The sequence below is a fragment of the Podarcis cretensis genome, assembly GCF_951804945.1.
Source record: "Podarcis cretensis genome assembly, chromosome: 10".
Lineage (NCBI taxonomy): Eukaryota > Metazoa > Chordata > Lepidosauria > Squamata > Lacertidae > Podarcis > Podarcis cretensis.
In genome coordinates, this window is record NC_137179.1 from 35,025,635 (window position 1) to 35,046,436 (window position 20,802).

Below are 20,802 nucleotides of genomic sequence, written 5' to 3' on the forward strand. Positions count from 1 at the left end.
AACATCCTCTCTATGCAATCACAGAACTACACACCAAGATAATTAATGACTGGTTTGTGCTTTGCTTTTCTCAGAATCACCAAATAAACTATAATACTATACTGAAAAACTATTGTATATACTATGCCAGAGCTAATACTTGTAAGAATCCTAAACACCAACTAGTCACATGGGAGACTATATAGAATTAAGGATTCATTTAGCAATACAGTCAGGCTCAGATGCTTCATAAGGCAATGCAGGACCAGGACAATGCAGATCAATTTTGCTAAGCCCGGACACTCTAGACATCCCATCTGAGTTTAGGCCTCAAGAAGTGCAGCTACATGGAAGTTAAGCAGCAAGCAAGAAATAACTTCCTCAACCATACTAAAGAATTCCAAAACATTCCCCCTCCCTCAGAGTCTCACATATGAATATCTGCCTGCTGAACAGGTCATGGAGGTGGGATTAGTGCAGTTGTATATAGTCACTCCATCTGTTAAGGAGCATTATAGCACTGGGGAAAGTACTGAAAAGGCAACAAAACCACCAAGAGGTGGATCACCTACCTGAGGTGAGGCCAAAGCTTGGTGCCCTCCCTGTGGAACACCCTCCCTTCAGATGTCAAGGAAGTAAACAACTTTTAGAAGACATCTGAAGGCAGCCATGTTTAGGGAAGTTTTTAAGGACTGATGTTTTTATTATGTTTTAAGATATGTTGTAAGCCGCCCAGAGTGGCTGGGCTGGGGAATCCCAGCTGGATGGGCAGGGTATAAATAATAAAATTATCAATATTATTATTGAAGTCTGATGACTAAAGAGGACATGATTTAAGTTTTTATAAAATTATGAATGGTAGGCCAAGAGTGGACTGAGAATTTTTCTCTCCTTCTCTCATAATACTTGAACTCAGATTACACAAAGAAATTGATCGGCAGCAGGCTCTGAATGGACAAAGGAAATGCTGTTTCCCACAATACATAATTAATTTATGAAATTCACTACCACAGGATGTAGCGATGACCACTAGCTTAGATGGCTTTAAATTCATGAAGGGTACTTCTGTCAATAGCCAGCAAGCGTGACGGATAAAGGAAACCTAAAGCCAAGGACAAACAATGTGAGAGAACTGTTGCTTTCTTGCCCTCCTTCTAAGCTTCCAGAGACATTTAGCTGGACACTTGTTGAGAAGACATTGCTAGACTGCATGGACCCTAAGCCATCCCAGCAGCATTAATCTTATGTTCAAAGAAGAACACTCTCAGAAAACAGGCAGAAATACTATGACACCTTCCTCTACATCTCCAAAAGATCTCATGAGATAGAAAGCCATAGAAATCTTACTGCAATTCTCCAAAGTTATGTGTAAACCAGGGGTGGCTAGACTTCAGTTTTGTAGGATCTACCTTGTGAAGCACCCTGTGATCTATGGATCAAGGGTGGTACACAAATTTAGTAAATATTAATAATAAATAAAATAAAGAATAACTAGAAACAAAGTGCATCTTTGATTTTTACTCTCAATCTGTGCCTCCTAAATTGCATGAAGTAGGTGAACCCACCTAATTACACTAGGCCAGAATCTACATAAAAGCAAACATGGATGGATGGATGGATGGATGGATGGACTAACAATGGTAGCAACAACAATAACAATATACTCACAAGCAATTTCCAGTGCAAAAAACAGTTGTTGTTTATGATGATTTCTATGTACTGTATAATTCAATGCCATTTACAGAACATGCACCCTTTTGACTCAAATCACTTAAGAGAAGCTGTGATGATAACACCTACTACATTTTGTAAATTAATAGGTAGCATTTATATTCTTTTTTGAGTGCTCAGAACATTCAGCATACCTTGCCTCTCAGTAATCTTTAAAACAACCCTATACTACAGTATCTCAGTATTATCACCACCTTATTGCAGATGGAGTAGATTGAGCTTGAAAGACAGTGGATTGGTTAAGGTCCTCCACATTCATGTGGTAGAATTTGGACCAGGTACTTGTCAGTTCACACAGCTTATTCTGAACTCCACTGCCTCTTTAGATACTAAATATCAACCCTAATTTGTAATGGAATGGGCAGCTTTTTAAAAAACAAGTCCTTTTTTGCATTGATGGATTGTATGCAATGTAAGTAATGATAAAGGGTGCTTGCAGATTTGTTATTTTGCAACTGGGATTCAATAGCACAATGGCAAAGTCATGCTGTGCAGTTAAAGTGGATTTGCAGCTCTTGTGCAACAAATGCACTTCCCAAAAGAAAAGAAAAATCACAACTTTTTTCAGTAAGGGAAGTGGCGGGAAAATGTACTAGAAAATGTGGCATGGCAAGTGCTTGATAAGACATCATACAACTTCCCTACAAATGAAGCAAAATTAATGTTCAATAGAAAGGCAATCTGGAAGTGACCAGATAAATATAGACGTCTGCATCCTGCAGTGACTGCTTCAGCTTTCTAGTTTTTGCTTTAATTTCACTGTGGAATAGAGTGTTAACAGAGTTTCGAAAAAGATATTGTCATATTCATCATGCTCTAGATATCAACATCCAAATTCAGAGAAAGAGATCTGCATGTGGAAGCAGCCTTCCACTTGAGTATCAGGAACTGCAACTTGAACATGCATCCAAAAGCCAGAATCAAATCAGCTACACATTGCATGATTTTTAATGGCATATACATTCCAGTGACTGCTTGAATAGGTATCCCTTCCACATCCAAATGCTCACATTTAAAGTAATTGTGATATTTTTGTAACCCACCCGAGCACCACTTGGCACTTGGTCAAGAATACCCATAAGTATAAACAATCAACAAATAATGCAGTGAAGACAGGTGTTTTCCACATTCAGACTGACATCTGATTTATGCTCTCAGTTCCTAATCTCTACACGCACGCACACACCAATGTGAGTGTAAATGTGTAATCTATGTTCCTTAGACTTTAATATGCAACTGTACATGCAGGTTTCTTTCACCCTCAAAAAAAAAAAAATTGAGTCACAAAAAAGGTGACAGGCTAATACAAATAAGAAATCTCATGATTTCCTTTAAATGGTGCAAATCTGATATGTAAATAAGTAGCAGCAAGTGGACAGAGATTTACTGCTGCCAATATACTTTCCTGATCAGTGCTGCATTTCTTAGAAAAAAAAACAATCTTCTTAGCTTTTGGAAGTTCCAACTCACGAACTTCTTTTTATAATAGAGGAACAACAACTCAAGAAATTAATATACCAAGTTCCTAAGTAGAGTACCTGAATGGGAAGGAGACTGTTTTCCAAGTCAATCTGTGTCCTGTATACTGATTAAACATTAAAACCAGTCATTTGACTTAAGTAATGAACAAATAGCATGAGTAGCTGAACTATTGGAAATAGCTCATATGGACAACAAAACCGCTATATGTATAAAATCCTATATCCACATGAACACATTTTCCCCCCTGAGGCTTAGATCTTCAGAAAATGGAGTTATGCCCAACAGATTTCATAAGAGGTGAAAAGATGGGTAATAATCCTGCCTTGTTAGGGGCTTTCAGTGCCGAATTACCAAATAGGCAGAGTAGGCACTGACCAATGGGCCTTTTGTTAGGGGCCTCGCAACAACGGATCAAAATAATATTGATTTGACCTTGAAAGAAAATTACAATCAAGCTTTCTTATTTCAATGTTATCCCACTAGAGTGCGAACAAGGTTTTGACTGCCATGGGGCCTCCACAGGGTTTAATCTGGCCGGCACCAGGGGCTTTGTGCTTGTGTGTGAGAAGGTTAATTTGGTCTCCCAGCCTCAAGTTCCAACCCTAGGTTTCCTTCAGGCTTGCTGCTCTGATCTTATTGCAGCTTTGTTTAAATGGAAACTCCTTCTGTCCTATAAATGAAAGCTCTCTGTCTTTCCTGGTGGTGAATTGCACTTAACTTTAATGGAGCATGATCCCCGCAGAAATTGAGGCCAACCAGCCGAGAGTTTCTCTTCAGTTTGCCAGGAGCAGCTCAGAGCAATAGCACTGGCCCTATCCATAAACCATCTGCTGCCTCCCTGAACCTTTGATGGGAAACGAGGAGCAATTGCCATTTCAGAATACTGTATGCGACAGACAGACAAATGCATGTGCAACACCATAACTCAAAAAGATATGTTTTATTTATTTTTATTTATGTATTTAACAATGAAGGGGGGGGGGAAATGAACCAATTCTGTTGGTAATTTTGAACTGTGTGTCTGTGTGTGTTTGTGTCAGAGGAAGGTATTTTTTTTAATTTTTTTTTTGAGAGAGAAGAGAGAAAAATGAATTACTGAAAAAGGAATCCTAAATGGAGGGGGTGGGGGGAGAGTGTAGAGTGAAGAGATGGACAATCTGCCACATCCAAAACACTGCCAGCTTCAGCCAGCTAGAATGCGGATACAGTGAACCTCCCTTTCCCCCATGTTTCTTTTTTCTTTTCTTTTCTTAAAAAAACTGCCCTGAAACTAAATGTCAGGAAATTACCTACATTTTAATATTTTTATCTCACCTTTCCCTCCCAGTAGCTCAAAGTGTTGTGCATGCTTCTTCCCCTCTGCATTTTATTTTCTCAGCAACCCTGTGAGGTAAGTTAGACTGACAGTTGGTGACTGGCCCAAGGTCACCCAGTGAGCTTCAAGGGAGAGCAGGGATTTGAACCCTGGTCTCCAAGGTCCTAGTCCAACACTGTAACCACTATGCCACCCTGGTCTGCGTGCGCGGTGGCTGGTAATGAGAACTGAGGAAGTGACAAAGGGACAGAAGTGCAGGAGTTCCTGTGCATAACTTACACTGGCCAGCTGAATGAAAACAGCTTGCAACACATTGGGTCATGAAGAAAAACACACATGAAAGAGTCACCCTTGCTGCCTGGTAGCTTATAAAATAGACAGGTATGCTAAAGCATGTTCTCATTAAAGGAGAGCACGGGTTGCGGATGGGGCCAAGCAAGACACCCTCATGGTTATTCAAGCAAGTTTGGATCAAGGGGCTTGAATCAGATTGGTGGATGCAGTTACTGGGGTAAAATTGATGTTGCCAATTTAGGGGTGGGATCAGAGCTTATTTAAGCAAGGTCCACAGCTTGTTCTTTCTCTTTCGCTGTGGACACCGGATCTGCACCGGAGTGATTTCAGCGAAAGTCTGGGTCGTATGATCTTCCCCTTCTCCCTTTCCTCCTCTTTCTTTGCTTTTCTACTGTACCTTTCTTTAATTTAACCGTTCCTTATTGTTTTATCCCTCCTTTGGCCTGGTTAGCTACACTTAGCTGCCTTTAGGCGGGGGGGGGGGGCCTCCTGGCCCCGGGTGGTTACGGCCCAGTTTCTCGGCCGAGCCAGAAGTCCTGGGCCAGGGGTATCGATTTGCCAGCCCCCTCTGCCTAGCCGAGTGTTGCTGCCCTTCTCCGGGCTGCCCCGGCTCCCAGGGATCGCCCTCGTGGTCTGGTAGGCCTGGCTGGGCCTTGATTGCCCCTGCCTTCCCCGGGCTTCTGAGCCGCAGGGAGAGACCCTTACCCCCCTTTTTTTTTCTTTGTTGGGCATCCAGGGGCTGGGAGCGGGGCTACGGTTTCCCGCGGGTCGGACATGCGCGGGGTGCGCGAGGGGCGGCCGGGGCGCCGTGCTGAGCCGGGGGATTGCTGTCCGCGGCTGGGCCTGCGGGCGCCGGGGTCGCGCCGCGGCCTCCTGACTCCCGGGGGCCTTTGGAGGCCCCGTAGAGGCTTGTCCAGCCTACGGAGGGGGCGGGTGAGGCCCTGACTCCCGGCGCCGGCGGGGCGGCGCGCGCACGCGAGTCGCTGGTGCGCCGCGCCGTGTCGGGCCTCTAGGCCCGCTGCGTAGGCCGCGGGTGCCGGAATCGGGCCGCGGCCTGGGTCTTGGCCCAACTGGGGCCTTTTCCTTCCCTCCCCCCCCAGCTCACTCAATTCTCGGGCCTTCGTGGCGCTGCGGGTGGCTGCCTGGCCGTTGGGGCGCCTTACCTCGCCCTAGATTGGGCTCTTGGTAGTGGTCCTCCGCTCCTGGTGGCAAGTGGCGGGAGCGTCTTGGGCCCTAACGGGCCGCTGGCAGGCCCCTGGTGGGCCTTGGTTGAGGCCGGCGGCTGGAGGCCCTCCATTTTGCGCCTTAATTTGGCGGGAGCGCCATTTTGCCTCCTCACGGCCACGTGGCGGCACCTAGTGCTTACTTAGCTTTTAGTGTCCTCTAGTGGCAGTTGGTATTGTTGCAGGTCATTAATTATCATTTGCTCTCAGCTTAAATAGCTTAGTTGGTTAGGAGCGTGCTGCTGATAACCCAAGTTTGCAGGTTTGATCCCTGTAGGGGACAGCTTTTGTTCCTGGTGGTTGATATTCTTGCCTGGCTGCTTCTGGGTGCTGCCAAATCGTTTCAACATTGGTGGCGAGTGGGTTGCCTCCTACCTGCTGGTTATTTTAATTCTTATTTTCCTAATTTTATTTTAGCAATTTAATTTCCTCTACCTATCATTGTCATTGTTTTGGTGACCTTAATATTCCATTTAATTTTAATTCTGATTTTCTTTTACCAGTAGTAGGAATGGCTCCTAAGAAAGCAGCAAGAAGGCCGGCTCCAGCCCGCTCTTCGAAGCGGCCTATAAAAGGCCCGTCCCAGGCCTTGCGCTCTCCTGAGCCTAGCCAGTCGTTGAAACGCATCCAGTCCATGGTCTCAAGTTTGTCTGGCGACCCGGTGGCACTGGCGAGGGTGGAGGCAGAGATGGACGGCTTGATGCACCGCTGCTCAACCCCGTCGACTTCATCCGCGTTCCTGGCTCCCCCGGTGGGCGCATCGTCTCCTGCATCATCATCTAGTGAAGGGGAGGGAGAACCATTTTCAGCCAGTGGTTCTTTACCGGATGCACAACAGGCTCAGCCTCCGGTTTTCCCTTTGTCGCAGGTTGCCGTACCAAGCGGTCGTGGTCATGCCAGGGTTGGTGCCAGAAGGAGGGCGTCGACTCGGGGCCATGCTGTGCGGGGTTCACCTGTGCAGCCTTCAGTTGCTGGGAGTTCAATTGTGGGTCATTCACAAGTTGTCTCTTTTCAGTCACCTACAGGTGCTGTACAACAAGGCGATGCATCGGAATCTTCGGTTGAGGACAGCCTTCCTCTTCCTCCAAAGTCCTCTTCTGGTGGGCACCGCCGCCACAAAAGGGGCTCTAGGAGGCGCTCTAAGAGGAGACGGAAGGACACCTCGTCCTCTGATACAGGTACTTCTTCCCACAGTTCCAGTAGCGATGAGGGAGCTCCCCTTAAGCTTTATTGGGGCTTCGGGGAGACTTCAGGGCTCCCAAAGTGGGTTTGGGAGTGGAGGTCCAATTCCCATAGGGCCAAGTATGGGGCTGTGCAAGAGTGTCAAGAAGGGGTCTTGGTGCCAGACCTAAGAGTCTCCACCAATTCAGCTAGGGATATCATTCCTGGTGCCCACTTGTCTGCCAAGTTGCGGTCCAGGATTTTGAATGGCCGCTATGTCGACATTTTCAGCTTGGCCCCCCCACTCGATGGCCAGGAGCCGCTGGATAAGGGCTTTGCTGCCCCCAGGAAGCGGGCGACCATAGCAAAAGCGGATAGGACGTTTGAACGCTGGTTAGACAGTTTCCAGGTCTTTGCTGAAGTGGTTTCTGCAGCTTATCCCAGGAGGTCTCTGCACTTATGGGTGTACCTGTCTATCGTTCGTTCGGCCTTTACGATGGCCGGTGAGACTGCTGCGTTGTCTTATGACCAGAATTTCAGACGTAGAGCTGCTAAGATCCCAACAGCTCGCTGGGACAGGAAGGACTTGGATGTCTGGACCACTTACGTGGCCCCACGTATTGAGAAGGCGGCTCCTGATTTGTTTAAATTCAAGGCTCCCCCTCCAAAAGCAGGGCGTAGGTTGTTTTGCTGGGATTTCAATAAGGGCGTCTGCCAACGGCAACCCTGCAAGTACGCACATTTGTGCGAAAAATGCTCTGGGAGCCATTCAGCTTCCGCTTGTGCAGGCGGCAGGCGGCCCTTTCGTAGAGGTGGGGGCCCCCAGCAGCCCCCAAAAACCCCTGCCCAGCCTCCTGCCGCTGGGACAGGAAAATGATACCCTTTCGTCTTTAGCATATACTCCGGTACGGCTACAGCCTTTATTGTCGTTACTTGAATCTTACCCGGACAGGGAGTCAGCGGCTTATTTGCGGGATGGCTTTTCATTGGGGTTCAGAATCCCTGTGGTTTCGACCCCGGTAGCTAATAACCCCAGGAATCAGAAATCTGTTAAAGCCATGCCAGGGGTGGCGCGTAGGAAAATTGAAAAGGAACTGGCTCTACGTCGTATGGCCGGTCCGTTTGTCACCCCCCCATTTCCCAATTTGCACATTTCACCTTTGGGTATAGTTCCCAAGAAAGCCCCGGGGGAGTTTCGCCTAATTCATAACCTTTCTCATCCTAGAGGCACGTCAGTAAATGACGTGATTCCCCCGGAGCTGTGTTCGGTGAAGTATGCCTCTCTTGATCACGCGATCAAGATGATAAGGAAGTTTGGGCTTGGCGCCCTGCTGGCCAAGTGCGACATCGAATCAGCGTTTCGGTTGTTGCCAATTCATCCTGATGACTTCTGGTTGCTAGGCTTTCAGTTTGAAGGAGGTTTTTATTTTGATAAGGCCATGCCCATGGGCTGCTCGGTAGCCTGTGCGGCTTTTGAGTGTTTCAGCTCATTTTTGGAGTGGGCCTTGCGTGATAGAACCGGTTTGGGTGGAGTCACGCATTATTTGGATGATTTTTTACTGGTCTCGGCGAACAATACGGGGAACTGTGTGGTCCTGTTGCAGGCCTTTGCTTCCTTGGCGGAGGAACTGGGGGTTCCTCTGGCAGCGGAAAAGACCGAGGGTCCTTCCACGCAACTGACTTATTTAGGTATCTTGTTGGATACTGTGGCCCAAACCTCCAGTTTGCCGATCGATAAGATAGCCGCTTTAAAAAGAGTCATTGAGGAACTGCTCCCATTGAAGAAGGTTACCTTGCGACAGCTTCAGTCGTTGCTAGGTCATTTGAATTTCGCTTGCAGGGTGGTCGCGCCGGGGCGACCGTTCTGCTCGCGTTTAGCCAGGCTTACCTCAGGGTTGCGGGCCCCTCAACATAGGGTCCGCCTTTCTGATCAAGTGAGGGCGGACCTCCGTGTTTGGTTGGAATTCCTGGAGGAATTTAATGGCGTGTCATTGTGGCAGGACACTTTGAACCTACACAATGATTTTCAAGTGCACTCTGACGCAGCGGGATCGCTAGGTTTTGGTCTGTTCTGGGATGGTAGGTGGTGTGCAGAGCACTGGCCTCCTGCTTGGCGTGGGGAAGCGATAACTCGAGACTTAACTTTTCTTGAGTTTTTTCCCATAGTAGTGGCAGTGCATTTGTGGGTTGAGCACTTTAGGGATCATCGGGTTTGTTTTTGGTCGGATAACCAGGCAGTGGTGACGGTACTAGCCAAACAGTCGTCACGATCTCCTAGGGTATTGGCCTTGCTTTGGGCTTTTGTATTACACTGTTTGCGTTTTAATATTGTATTTTCTGCTCGCTTTGTTCCGGGTGTATCTAACGAGATTGCTGATGCTCTGTCCCATTTTCAGATGGAGCGATTCAGGTCATTGGCGCCAGAGGCTCGAGACCGTCCGGAGATTTTCCCGGATCATCTCTGGAACCTTGGCAGCAATTAGTTTCACAGGGAGTAGCTGCATCTGTTGCCCCCTCCACACTGAGGTCCTATAAGAAGGCCTGGGCCGATTTTTTATTATTTAACGGTCAGTCGGCTGGGGAGATTGCCGCCCCCCATTCTACTGCTCAGGTGCTGAGGTATCTGGCGCATTTGTTCCAGTTGCGCCAGGCAGCCAGGACGCTGCGGCTTCACGCTGCTGCAATTTCCTTTTTTAGTAGGGCAACTTTTAACAAAGATCCGTGCGGGAAGTTTGTGGTACGCAGGGCATTGGAGGGATGGGGGCGACTCACTCCTTCCAGGCCTGTCCTCAGACGGCCCATCACATTTGAGTTGCTGGCACGGATGCGCGGTAAACTGCGGAGCATCTGTTGGTCCAAGTTTGAGGCACGTTTATTCACTGCAGCCTTCTCCTTGGCATTCTTTGGGGCCCTGAGAGTAGGAGAGTTGGTACTTGAGCAAAAGCAGGGTGGAGGTTCCAGGGGCCTGTTGCTGCAGGACGTGAGCTTGTCTTCATCCGACCTGCAGGTTAATATTAGGAATTCAAAGACAGATCAGCTAGGCAGGGGAGCCGTTATTCGGCTCTCGGCGACGGGGGAGAATGGCCCTTGCCCGGTTAAAGACCTCAAGAAGTATTTGTCCTTGCCACCGGCAGGTGAGGGGCCCCTGTTTATTCATGAGAATGGGCACCCATTGGTGCGGCATCAATTTACTAAGGTATTGCGTAAAGTAGTGACGACATGCGGCCTACAAGCATCGGAATTTGCTCCTCACTCCTTCCGGATTGGTGCTGCAACGACGGCTGCCCATTGGGGTTTGTCAGCACGCAGGATAAAGGACCTGGGTCGGTGGAGATCGGATGCATTCAAGGTTTATGTGCGGAAGTAATGTGGTGTGTGTGTTCTTACATTTTGTGTTTTAACCCTAGGTCTGGCGGCTATCCGTATCTGGATAGTGGGGCACAGTATTGTGCATTGGTCTGCTGGCAGAGCTCGTCAGTCTGGATTGGGAATTGGCCTGGGCCTTCCGCAGCACGTGCAGGTGTCCTGGATTTCCAGAAGGGGAATGCGGTGGAGGGAATTCTTACCTCTTATGCACAGGCGTGTCCTCCTGGTTGGCCCTCCTACAGCAATCGTGGTACAGCTCGGGGAGAATGATATGGTTTCCTCTTCCTGCTTTGGGCTACGTGCTGCTATTTTAAAGGACTTGGGGGATTTGGCGGCACTTGTGCCTAATACTAAATTAATTTGGTCACGGTTGCTTCAGCGCCGCGTTTGGCGGGGTAGTCCCTGCCCGGCTGCCACTGAACGTGTTAGGAAGCGGATTAATTCCGCGGTGGGCAAGTTGGTGGTAAGTTTGGGCGGGTTCGTCATTCCTCACCCTCTGATTTCCTTCAAGGCTGCTGAATTATTCAGGGATGATGGGGTGCATCTTTCCCCGGTAGGGAATGATGTTTGGTTGGATGCAGTGGTGTCCAAGTTGAGAGTGTGGTTTGATTTGTGAGTGGTTGGCGGCGAGCGTAAGGGCTCGAGTGGCGGTTAGGCATTGGTTAAAATTGGTTGGTGGAGGGGTATGGATTGGCTGTGCCTGCCCCTCCAATGCTGCTGCTGAACGGGTATTCCGTTAAAGGAATTCTGGAGCTTACCATCCCCTTCGTCCAAACCCTTGGTGCAGGGTGCGGGCCGCGTAAGTTCCAAGGAGCATGCGGGGATTAGCTGAGGGTCTGTGTCGCAGCTCCAGCTGTCCCTGATCTTGTTCCTCCGCACTGACTAGGGAGTCAGTGCTGTCCCCCAAGGCGGGGGGGACAGCTAGTCTAACCAATGCCTAAGCAACCACTCACAATTTGTATGATAATAAAGTTGTGGCCAAAATTATGCCAAAAATCTTAAACAAAAATAATGTGTGATGTGTGCGTTATTGGGTTAGGGTGTCTTGGGGACCTCAGCACGCAAATGACATTTAAAAACAAAAACTGGGTGTCAGCATCTCAGGAAGTTGCTGCTTGCTGCCCTATATTGTGAAAGTGTATCAACAGGCCCCTTTGAAACATCTACACTGCCAAGCTGACATTGGCTTATGCAAGAACTCACAAAGAGAGCTGATTCTATTAGTACTTTTGATAAATGCAGGCTTTTCCTTGTATGCAGGAAATAAAGTATTTTGTTTGTACTGAAAAGAGAGTTTGGAGAAAGTAACACTACAGTGGTAACTCTGATACTGGCATACTTTAAGTGTCTAAAAATAGCAAGTAGCAGATTGGGTAAGTATGCTTGATGGTGATTTTATGAACAGAAATCTTAAAAGCTGTGAAATATCTCTTCTTTTCTAAAATTCCAAAGATGCTCTACACTACTGATAACCACTGCAGTTATGAACAAGCACACGGAGAAAGGCCGAAGTGAACATCAATCTATGGATGTTGGCTCATAGATTGATTTCCATGCAAGCTTGATCAGATGCTATGAATTCATTTCATAGCATGTATCATTTGTGTAAAGCAATCAGGAAAACATTGTTACCTGGCTGATGAGTGATTGGCTTCCCATCAGATCCAGAAGATGAGGCCTCCATTTTTATTGACCTTCTGACTTGCGGGACTGAAGAATGCCTAACCACAGACGGGTGCTGTGATAAGCGATGGCTTGCTGTGCTTCTTCTCTGGTAGATCTGCACACGCTTTTCAGCCCCATGAATAGATAAGCTTCTACCTACCAGAAAGATTAAAAAAAACGAAGTTGGATGTAGGAGGCAAATTTTGCTTATGTATATTACAAACATAGATTGACATTTAAAGGTGTCTGAAATGAATCATTTGAAAGAAGTCAACACGTGTGTAAATTGGATTGTTGACTTAAGTCTGCAAATTCCCCATTCTTAAAAGTGACTCAAGCCACAGTGTACTAAGTAGTGATAGCTTATAGTAAGTACTGACAGTACTGGCCACTTAAACTCTAATCTCTGCTCTAAGGCCCAGAAAAACAACTTCCAACATCCCAGTCCTTCTCTCCCACTTCCACATTCCATTCAGCTGTTGCCTCCCTTTCCTGCTATCCTCCCCAGCTACCCCTCTTGCAAAGAAGGAATTCTGTTTTTCTATCCTTCAAGCCACACTGTACTATAGCGCACTAGATTAAATCATACCAGTACCCTTAATTCTGAAATACTGTACTGTAAGGACATATCCCACAGCAGGAATGTGCTTTTTCCAGCCAGAACCAAAGTGTAACATGAAGTGGGCGACAGCAGAGCCCAGGTATCTTCAAATCTTACATTAAGTTTCCTACTTAATGCAATTTACTTCAAATGTATTTTTGTGACATATAAATGACATGAAAAGACTTGGTCTATTTATCTGTATCATTTATTATTCCTATGACCCTTGTTATGGTTCCTGAAATCAAGCAGTGGGTTGTGTTTTTTGTTTTTCTTTGCATGTTTGACTGGATGCCATTTTGAATCACAGTGCCAAACCAAACTTTTCAAACTGCACCAATTTTAAATCTGCAATGGTTTTGGGGTTTCTTAAGAGTTCTCTCAAAAGACAGCCTACAAATATAAAGAAAAATAAAGAAAAGGAATGCAGCACAGTATTTCATTACCTGTACCTCCGATAGTTGTGTGGAAGTGAGAATTTCAGCAGCTGCAGATTTTCTAACCCCTTCAGTGCAATCTTCACCAGCTGCTGTAAAGATTCCTGCCTCCACAACCTTATTAAAGGCACAGGAGCCCTGTCTTCATTTACAGTACTTAAATTACATAAGGAGTTGAGTCCTCTTATCTTTTGTCACAGGCCCCCAGTTTTAGAAGGTACAGAGAGGGATCACAATTTGGCTAAAAACTAAGGAGAGACCTGGAGCCCTACATGTGGAATTTATTAAGGACCCCCTCTTTAATTCAACCACTGCTACATTGCATCTGTTTCCAGTTTCCCTAACTTGTATGACTGGAGAGCATAATGCATACATTCATTTTACACCTTGGGCCACAGTACCATGATTTTGAAAGATCATGCTTGAATAAAACTAAAACATTGCTGCTCCTTATTCATGTTGCCTGTTGGCGATGCTGTAATTCAAAACCCGGCCTCCTTTAGTGTCAGAGCATGTTAAGTGATGCATAAAAGAGGCAGAACTAGGAGTAGTTGCAGAGATCTTAGCTTTGCTTCCTGTTTATTCTATATTTCACTATTATTTAGCAGTGTTTCTCAAACTTGGGTCCTCAGTTGTTGTTGGACAACAACTCCCATCATCACTGACCACTGCTCCTGATAGTTAGGGATGATGAGAGTTGTAGTATAAATGACAGCTGGGGACCCAAGTTTGGAAACACTGATTTAGAGTACAGTATAAAGCTTTCTCAGCTTATGAAGGAGTAAAGTGGTTTTGTGAAAGCATATCTTTGTTTTTAAATCCTTTAAAAGTGACTAAAAACCAAAAGAGGAATGTCCAAATATGTTTTCAAATGAAACTATCAATGTAAATGAAACAATGGAAGTTAAACTTTTCAACACTCTCCAGTGTTTCTGGAATATAAAGCATGCAAGCAAACTGGCCCTTTAAATATCTGAAGCTGGCTGAACTAGAGCTGAAAAATTCACAGGCAAATTTCTTAAGCAATTCCTATTTACAAGAATTGCACGCTCACATTTTTGTCCTCCTAATCTGCATTTTTCAACCTTCTTAATTCTTGAATGTGGAACCTGATTGCACAGGGAAGGGCTGAAATAGGGCAGGGTATGCAATATGTTCCCAAACCATCCATTAAATGGCTTACCCTTGTGGCCATCTGCATCTATGTGCATGGACTGAGGGGTAAGGGATAAAACAGGGCTCTATTGAATCTTATGCAGCTCAATTAATGTGCAGACACTGTGCCCTTGTGGGAACAATCCTGCCCACATTTGAATTAGGATATTAATTTCCCCTGCTGGAAAAACTTTTTCAAAATTCTGGCAGGTATCCCATCAGAGAACTCACAGAGCTACAGTTCCCATCACCTACAGTTCTCAGGATTCTTGGAGGGGGGGAGTTATGTGATTTAAATGCACCTTAAATGTATGGCATGGGTGTGGGGTTGAATATTTTTTAACGTTTCAATTATCTGCCACCCTCGTCTCTGTCATGTTCTTGTTTTCTTGGGTGTTACAGATATAAAAGCACCAGGATATATGGTTAGAAAGTAAAGATGCTATTTCCCCTGGAAGATACTCAAGTTGTTCTTTTCCCTTTACGTTGACAGTGAAAAATCTATCTTCATTTGGCAGCTAATTTTGATGGAAACAATCCAAAAAAGAAGTGGCAGTGAAGATTAAGAAGTACTTTCTGTAAATCTAGGCAAACATATAACACAGGGTGCTCCTGGACTTCAATTTATGCAATGATCAACAAGTGACTTGCTTGGCACGGGTATTATCTGTCTCTCCCAGAAAATTAATGGGGTAATGTGGAGTTGCTTATTTTAACGGAGTAATAAAAAGCCAAACCAAAAAGCTGAAAGTGTTGCATTTCCTATTGCAGCTTTCTCAGCAACTCAAGGAAACGTTCGGAAAAATATGACAAACACAAAACATACTCATGCTATTAGTGTGTGCCAGATTAAAAATGGAAGGGTACGAGATACAGGAAGGTGCTTTCACTTACAAAGACATTTTTGATTTTATGACTTCCATTTTTAATTGACCCACCATTTTAATCCTCTGGAAATCAAAGCTGTGGCCATTTTACTTTTTTTGCTACCCAAAATGCCTCCATTCTAATGCTACATGCCTACAGCAGCTGGGACTACACATACCGGTAACTAGCCCTAGTTTAATGCCTGCAATAACATTGCTAATTTGGTCAACTTTTTTTGTAAACTGCTCAGTTTTATTTACAATTAACAGCATACAAGTTTTGTTAAATAAATCATTTGCTCACGAGAAAGCTAGATTTCATGCAACCCCTGTACGATGTCAGTGCTATTGTGGGTGTCTGACTGGAAGAGAAGGCTATCATTGCCAAGCAGCCACAATTACTAAGCTCTACCTCCAGAGGCATAATGCCTCTGAATTCTAGCTTTTGGGAATTGCAGGTGGGCAGAGTGCTGTTTCATTCATGTCTAGTTTGCAGGCTTCCCATAGGCATCTGGTTGGCCACTGTATAGCACCCATTAGGATGAATGAGTCCTCATCCAGTTAGGGATGTTCCTATAGAAATAGCTCAGGACCACAATACCTCAAGGACCGCCTCTTCCCATATGAACCAACCCAGACCCTGAGATCATCTTCTGAGGCTTTCTTCGTGTGCCTCCTCTGTGAGTGGCATCACGAGAACGGGCTTTCTCTGCAGTGGCTCCCAGTCTGTGGAATGCTCTCCCCAGGGAAGTTTGCCAGGCGCCTTCACAATACTTTAGGCACCAGGCAAAAACATTCCTTTTCAATCAGGCCTTTGCCTGACTTGATCTACATCCTATACCCTTTTTTAAAATGCTGGATCTTTGGGGGGAGAGTTATTGGGTTGTTGGTTTTGTTTTGATTTTATGTATCTGATATTTTATGTGAGCTGCCCTGAGACCTTCAGGTATAGGGCGGAATAGAAATTAATTAATTAAATGAAGTTCCTGGATCAGAGTGCCTGTCATATTCGGCAGCACTGCAATTTTAGTCCGGATTTTAATGTTGGGAGTCATTCTGCACAGAAACATGTTTGTACCTTTAAGAACAGTTTTTGTGAGCTCTGGGCTGATTGGTTGCAGCTGGCCATGACTACAAAAGGAGAAAAGCTGCAGTTTGAACTCTGCCTGCATGAAAAACACCCACAAGCTTTACTGTTTGTTGTTTTGAAATAAAAGCTTTATTTAAGTTGGTTTTACACCTGTCTCATGGAGTCACAGTTCTCTGTCATCTGCCACCAGTGAAAATCCCCCTCTGACATTTAATGCCAACCTCATCATACTGGGTGTGGGGTAGAGGCAGCATGTATAGTTTCAGTATTATCTGAACATTCAAAGCTTTCAGCTCAGCTAAAAGTTTCATTGCGGGAATTGACAGGGAAGCAATATTTAATTGCAAATCTTTCTGGGCAAAGGTGAGGTGCAGTGTTTGGGGGCTAAGATGCCCCCCCCCAAAAAAAAAAAAACTTCTGCCTTGTATTTGGAGTTTGGGGCCTTGGGCAATTTGCCTCCATTTTAGTCAAGCACTCAATTTGCAAGAATGCCAAAGGCATCTGGGAAACTGTCAAGCAGAACGTAAGGGTCACAGCAGCCTCCTGCAGCTTGTCTCTAGCATTTGATACTGGAGAGAAAGAAGATGTGCTACATCTGTGCACATGAGTGGACAAACAGAGGAGATAAATATTTTGACTCTTTCTGAAGTTTACTTTACAGATGCATACTGCAGGTGGAAGTTGGATACATGTGGAAATTTGCCCTTTTACATAGCCCAGATGGGGGATTTCCCAAAACTGCATGGGGCAGAATGCAAGCATGCAGGCCCCAGGAAGACTTAGAACAGCTCCAGGACTCCTAACAGGCCCATATAAGTTTTTCTTCTTCTTCAAATTCTGCTTACCACATACCATTCTCGGTGCCCAATCGGGCATGACATTTCAATCCCTTCTCTACTCAGTACTCCTGGCAGAAACACCGATTACATAGGTTCCTCTAAATAGAAGAAATGTTTTGCCCTGTAAAATGGTTATTTAACAGAATGTCCAAAAATGCATCAGAAGGATGCAATGCAGTAAGTGCTGCCAGGGAAATATTCTGTATCTCTTAATAAGAGAAATATGAGGCTTAAATAACAAAGGCAAGTTGCAATGGATAAGCAGAGAAGCATGAAGGTAATCAGCAGAAAGCTCAACACTAATTCAGGATTTGACCTAAATTTCTCCAGTCACTGTTGGATTGATTCATATACTTCAAGTTAATCTTTTTTTATTAAGCATTTTAAATGCTGTGGCCAGGAGGTTTCTGGGTTTACATAGTGAGCTTCAAAACTGCATTGGTGTGAAGACTATGTTGAAATAAATTGTAAAAGAAGAACAAAAAAGCAATATGCCTTTGGTGTGCATATATATTTTTGCATAGTGAATATACTGAACTAACAATTTGCTTCATTTTTTGTTACATTAAAGCAGGCATCCCCAACCTCGGCCCCTCCAGCTTTTGGGACTACAATTCCCATCATCCCTGATCACTGGTCCTGTTAGCTAGCGATGATGGGAGTTGTAGTCCCTAAACATCTGGAGGGCCAAGTTTGGGGGTGCCTGCATTAAAGGGAAGTTCATACTTGAGGCGTGGAGTTCAACCTTACTGGTAACAGTTAAAAGTCAAGCCCAGGATAATCCCACTTTAGTGTAAACCCAGGGTGTAGTATGTAGTATGTATAATATAATATGGTGCTTGGTATGTTGTATATGTATAAAACAAAAAACCATACAACCAAATTCAGAACTGCGGAAAACTAGATATTGGGATCGTTTCAGAACACTGATCCACCCAGCCCACTACTGGTCCACCCAGCCTTTCCAAACTCTGCTAGCTGACATCCTTTAGCAGGAGATGCTAGAGATTGAATATAGGGCCTTCAATAAAGCGCACAGCCTATAACTGTGTGATAGCTCCTCCCTATATATGACATCTTCACTTCTGAATTAGACAAAATGTGTTTTCTGGTGATAATAATCAAGTCAAGACCACACAACTCCTGCACCTATTCAGTGTAGCACCAAATTGCTAATAAATCGGGCTTTCTTCTGCAGACGGTCTTATGGAAGTAGAATGGCTATTTGTAGCCATTTGATGTGACTGTCCAGTATTTATTAAAGAAAGTGCTCACCCAAGCAGTTGTACATTTAAGTAAATAGTCAAGTAAGTTGGAGCATTTTGGGATGCCTGAAAGTGATAATAAAACAGCTCTTTGCTCAAATAAAACCAGAAGCTTGGAGCTGTTGATGAAGTCAGTGATATTTTTTCAACTTTTCAAAACATAAAGCACCAACCTTAATTCTTAAGATGGCAAACTGCTGATTAAGAACTTGGACCATTGCTAGGGTTTCCAGCAGCTGCCAGGAGTTTAATCTTCTCAATCTATAGCTTGAAATACCAGAACAGTATCTAAACTACAATAGCACAAATGAAAAGCTTCAAAAATGATTTCACACAAAGAGTTATGGCCAGCTTGGTTCTTTGATCAGGATAACATAACCAGCAGTGGAAATATTAGGTCAATAAATGCAGAATAAGTTATTAGTGTGTATTTGACAAGCAATTTACAGCCTAAGATGCAAAACTGGAAGGATTTTTAAAAGAGATGTTGCATCATTTAATTCACAGATATAACACACTGAAACATCTGCAAAAGTTGTACCATTGTAAATACACACACACACACACACACACACACACACACACACTGTACATTATAATAAATCCAAACAATGCCTATACTGTCTCTTTTATGTGTCATTATTGATAACCAAATCAACCCTCCCAAGCCTTCCCCACCAAGTGGTCCATTGTATTACCTTCCATTCATTTTTCCACTATGTTTTCTAATCTAGCTACAGCTGAACCAGCTAGGAAAAGGGCTCCTAAGGGACACATGGAGGGCTTGGATCATGAGAGCCTTAAAGGAGCGAGGGGAGCAATCATAGAAAACCAGGAAAACAAAATGCAATAGTAGTTCCCTACTCAGCATTTCTGCCTGACTGCAGTTCAGATCTCCTTCTTGCAATGCCAAGCTGTATGCGTTCTTGTATGTAAAAAAATCTGCACTGCTTAACAGATGGTTGGCAGACAGACTAGAGCGTATGGCTCACCAGCTGGAGAGAGATGGGATGCCCACTATCACACCCTACCAGCTGAGTTGGGTTGTAAAGACCAGCAACAATGCCCATTTGGTTGTGCACATGTGGTAAAGTGTGTAGGTGGATTTTCCCCATGCAAATGCCCTTTAATGTATCTACAACTGTATATAAAAGAGCATTTTTGCTGGAAGGGGGTGCATGAGATAAATATACTAAATACTATAGATCGCAGAGATTCCTGCACTCTACAGATTTTAGGTTTACAATGACAGAAGCAATATTTATGTGCTGCATTATAGCATACCCAGGCTCAGCTGCAGTACAGTGTGCACTCACTTTTGAGTGCATTTGCACACTGAAGCAAAAGCTAGGCCCCCACTGCCTTGCTAAACATAATGGAGTGAAATTATCTTAAAGTGCCACCATATCCTATAAGGCAGGTATCTTCAACCTTTTCAAACCCAGAATCTACTTTGAACCCAAATATACATTTGGGGACCCATTTCTTAATCTTTACCATATGTTACTTTCACCATATATTTATTTTACCATATGGTTGCAGTGTTCCTGTTGCAACCCACCTTGAAGGCCAGTGTTATAGGGGGCATAAGCTTGCACTCCCCAAAGAGCATTGATATGTCAACTTTTCTTGTCTCGTCCATAACATGCAGTAACCTTGCCATAATATTGCACATTTCCATACCCCAGATAATGCACAACATCTTGATGTGATGACAAAGGTGTTAGTACACAATACAGTGGAACCTTGGTTTTTGAACGTAATCCGTTCCGGAAGACCGTCCGACTTCCGAAACATTCGAAAACTGAAAACTGAAAGCAGAAGCCTCAATACAATAGAGAAACTCAAAATGGAAGCCACATGGTATGTACAGCTTAAAATTGTTCGAAAACCAAAGCCGTTACAGTGCTACCTTCAAGTAACATAATTTTGAGTTTGTACTTCCAGGTTTGGCCACTCGCGCATGTGCAGAAGCACGCTGCACGCTTCACGCATACACAGAAGTGCTCTATCGCGCCACACACATGCACAGAAGCGGCACCACCGGATACGGACTTTCTGGGGTAAGTATGGACCCCCAGGATGAATTAAGTTTGTATCTGGAGGGTCCACTGTACTTCCGGGTTTTCAGCATTCGAAAGCCGAAACGTTTAACTTCCGAGATGCTCAAAAACCGAGGTTCTACTGCATATGTCAGAAGCTGCTAGGGCTAAAATGGGGAAGCTCTGGCTCTTTGCAAAGCTGCCTTATGTGGTGATCATCAGGGCTATTGGCTAGTTCTTCTAGAATCTAGGCAGCAAAGAGCTCCCAGGTACTGGAATCACTCTGCCCAG

The 20,802-nt window shown here is 44.8% G+C and overlaps 1 protein-coding gene across 2 annotated transcripts in view; it reads right to left on the bottom strand.

The window, feature by feature from the left end:
* The window catches only part of ANO4 (anoctamin 4), a 167,766-nt gene that overhangs the window by 97,370 nt on the left and 49,594 nt on the right, over positions 1 to 20,802 (bottom strand). For both annotated transcript variants that reach the window (XM_079991894.1, XM_079991895.1), the window contains one exon: positions 12,184 to 12,372. In XM_079991894.1, coding sequence (XP_079848020.1) covers positions 12,184 to 12,372 — 189 coding nt within the window. The remainder of the gene's footprint in view (positions 1 to 12,183; positions 12,373 to 20,802) is intronic.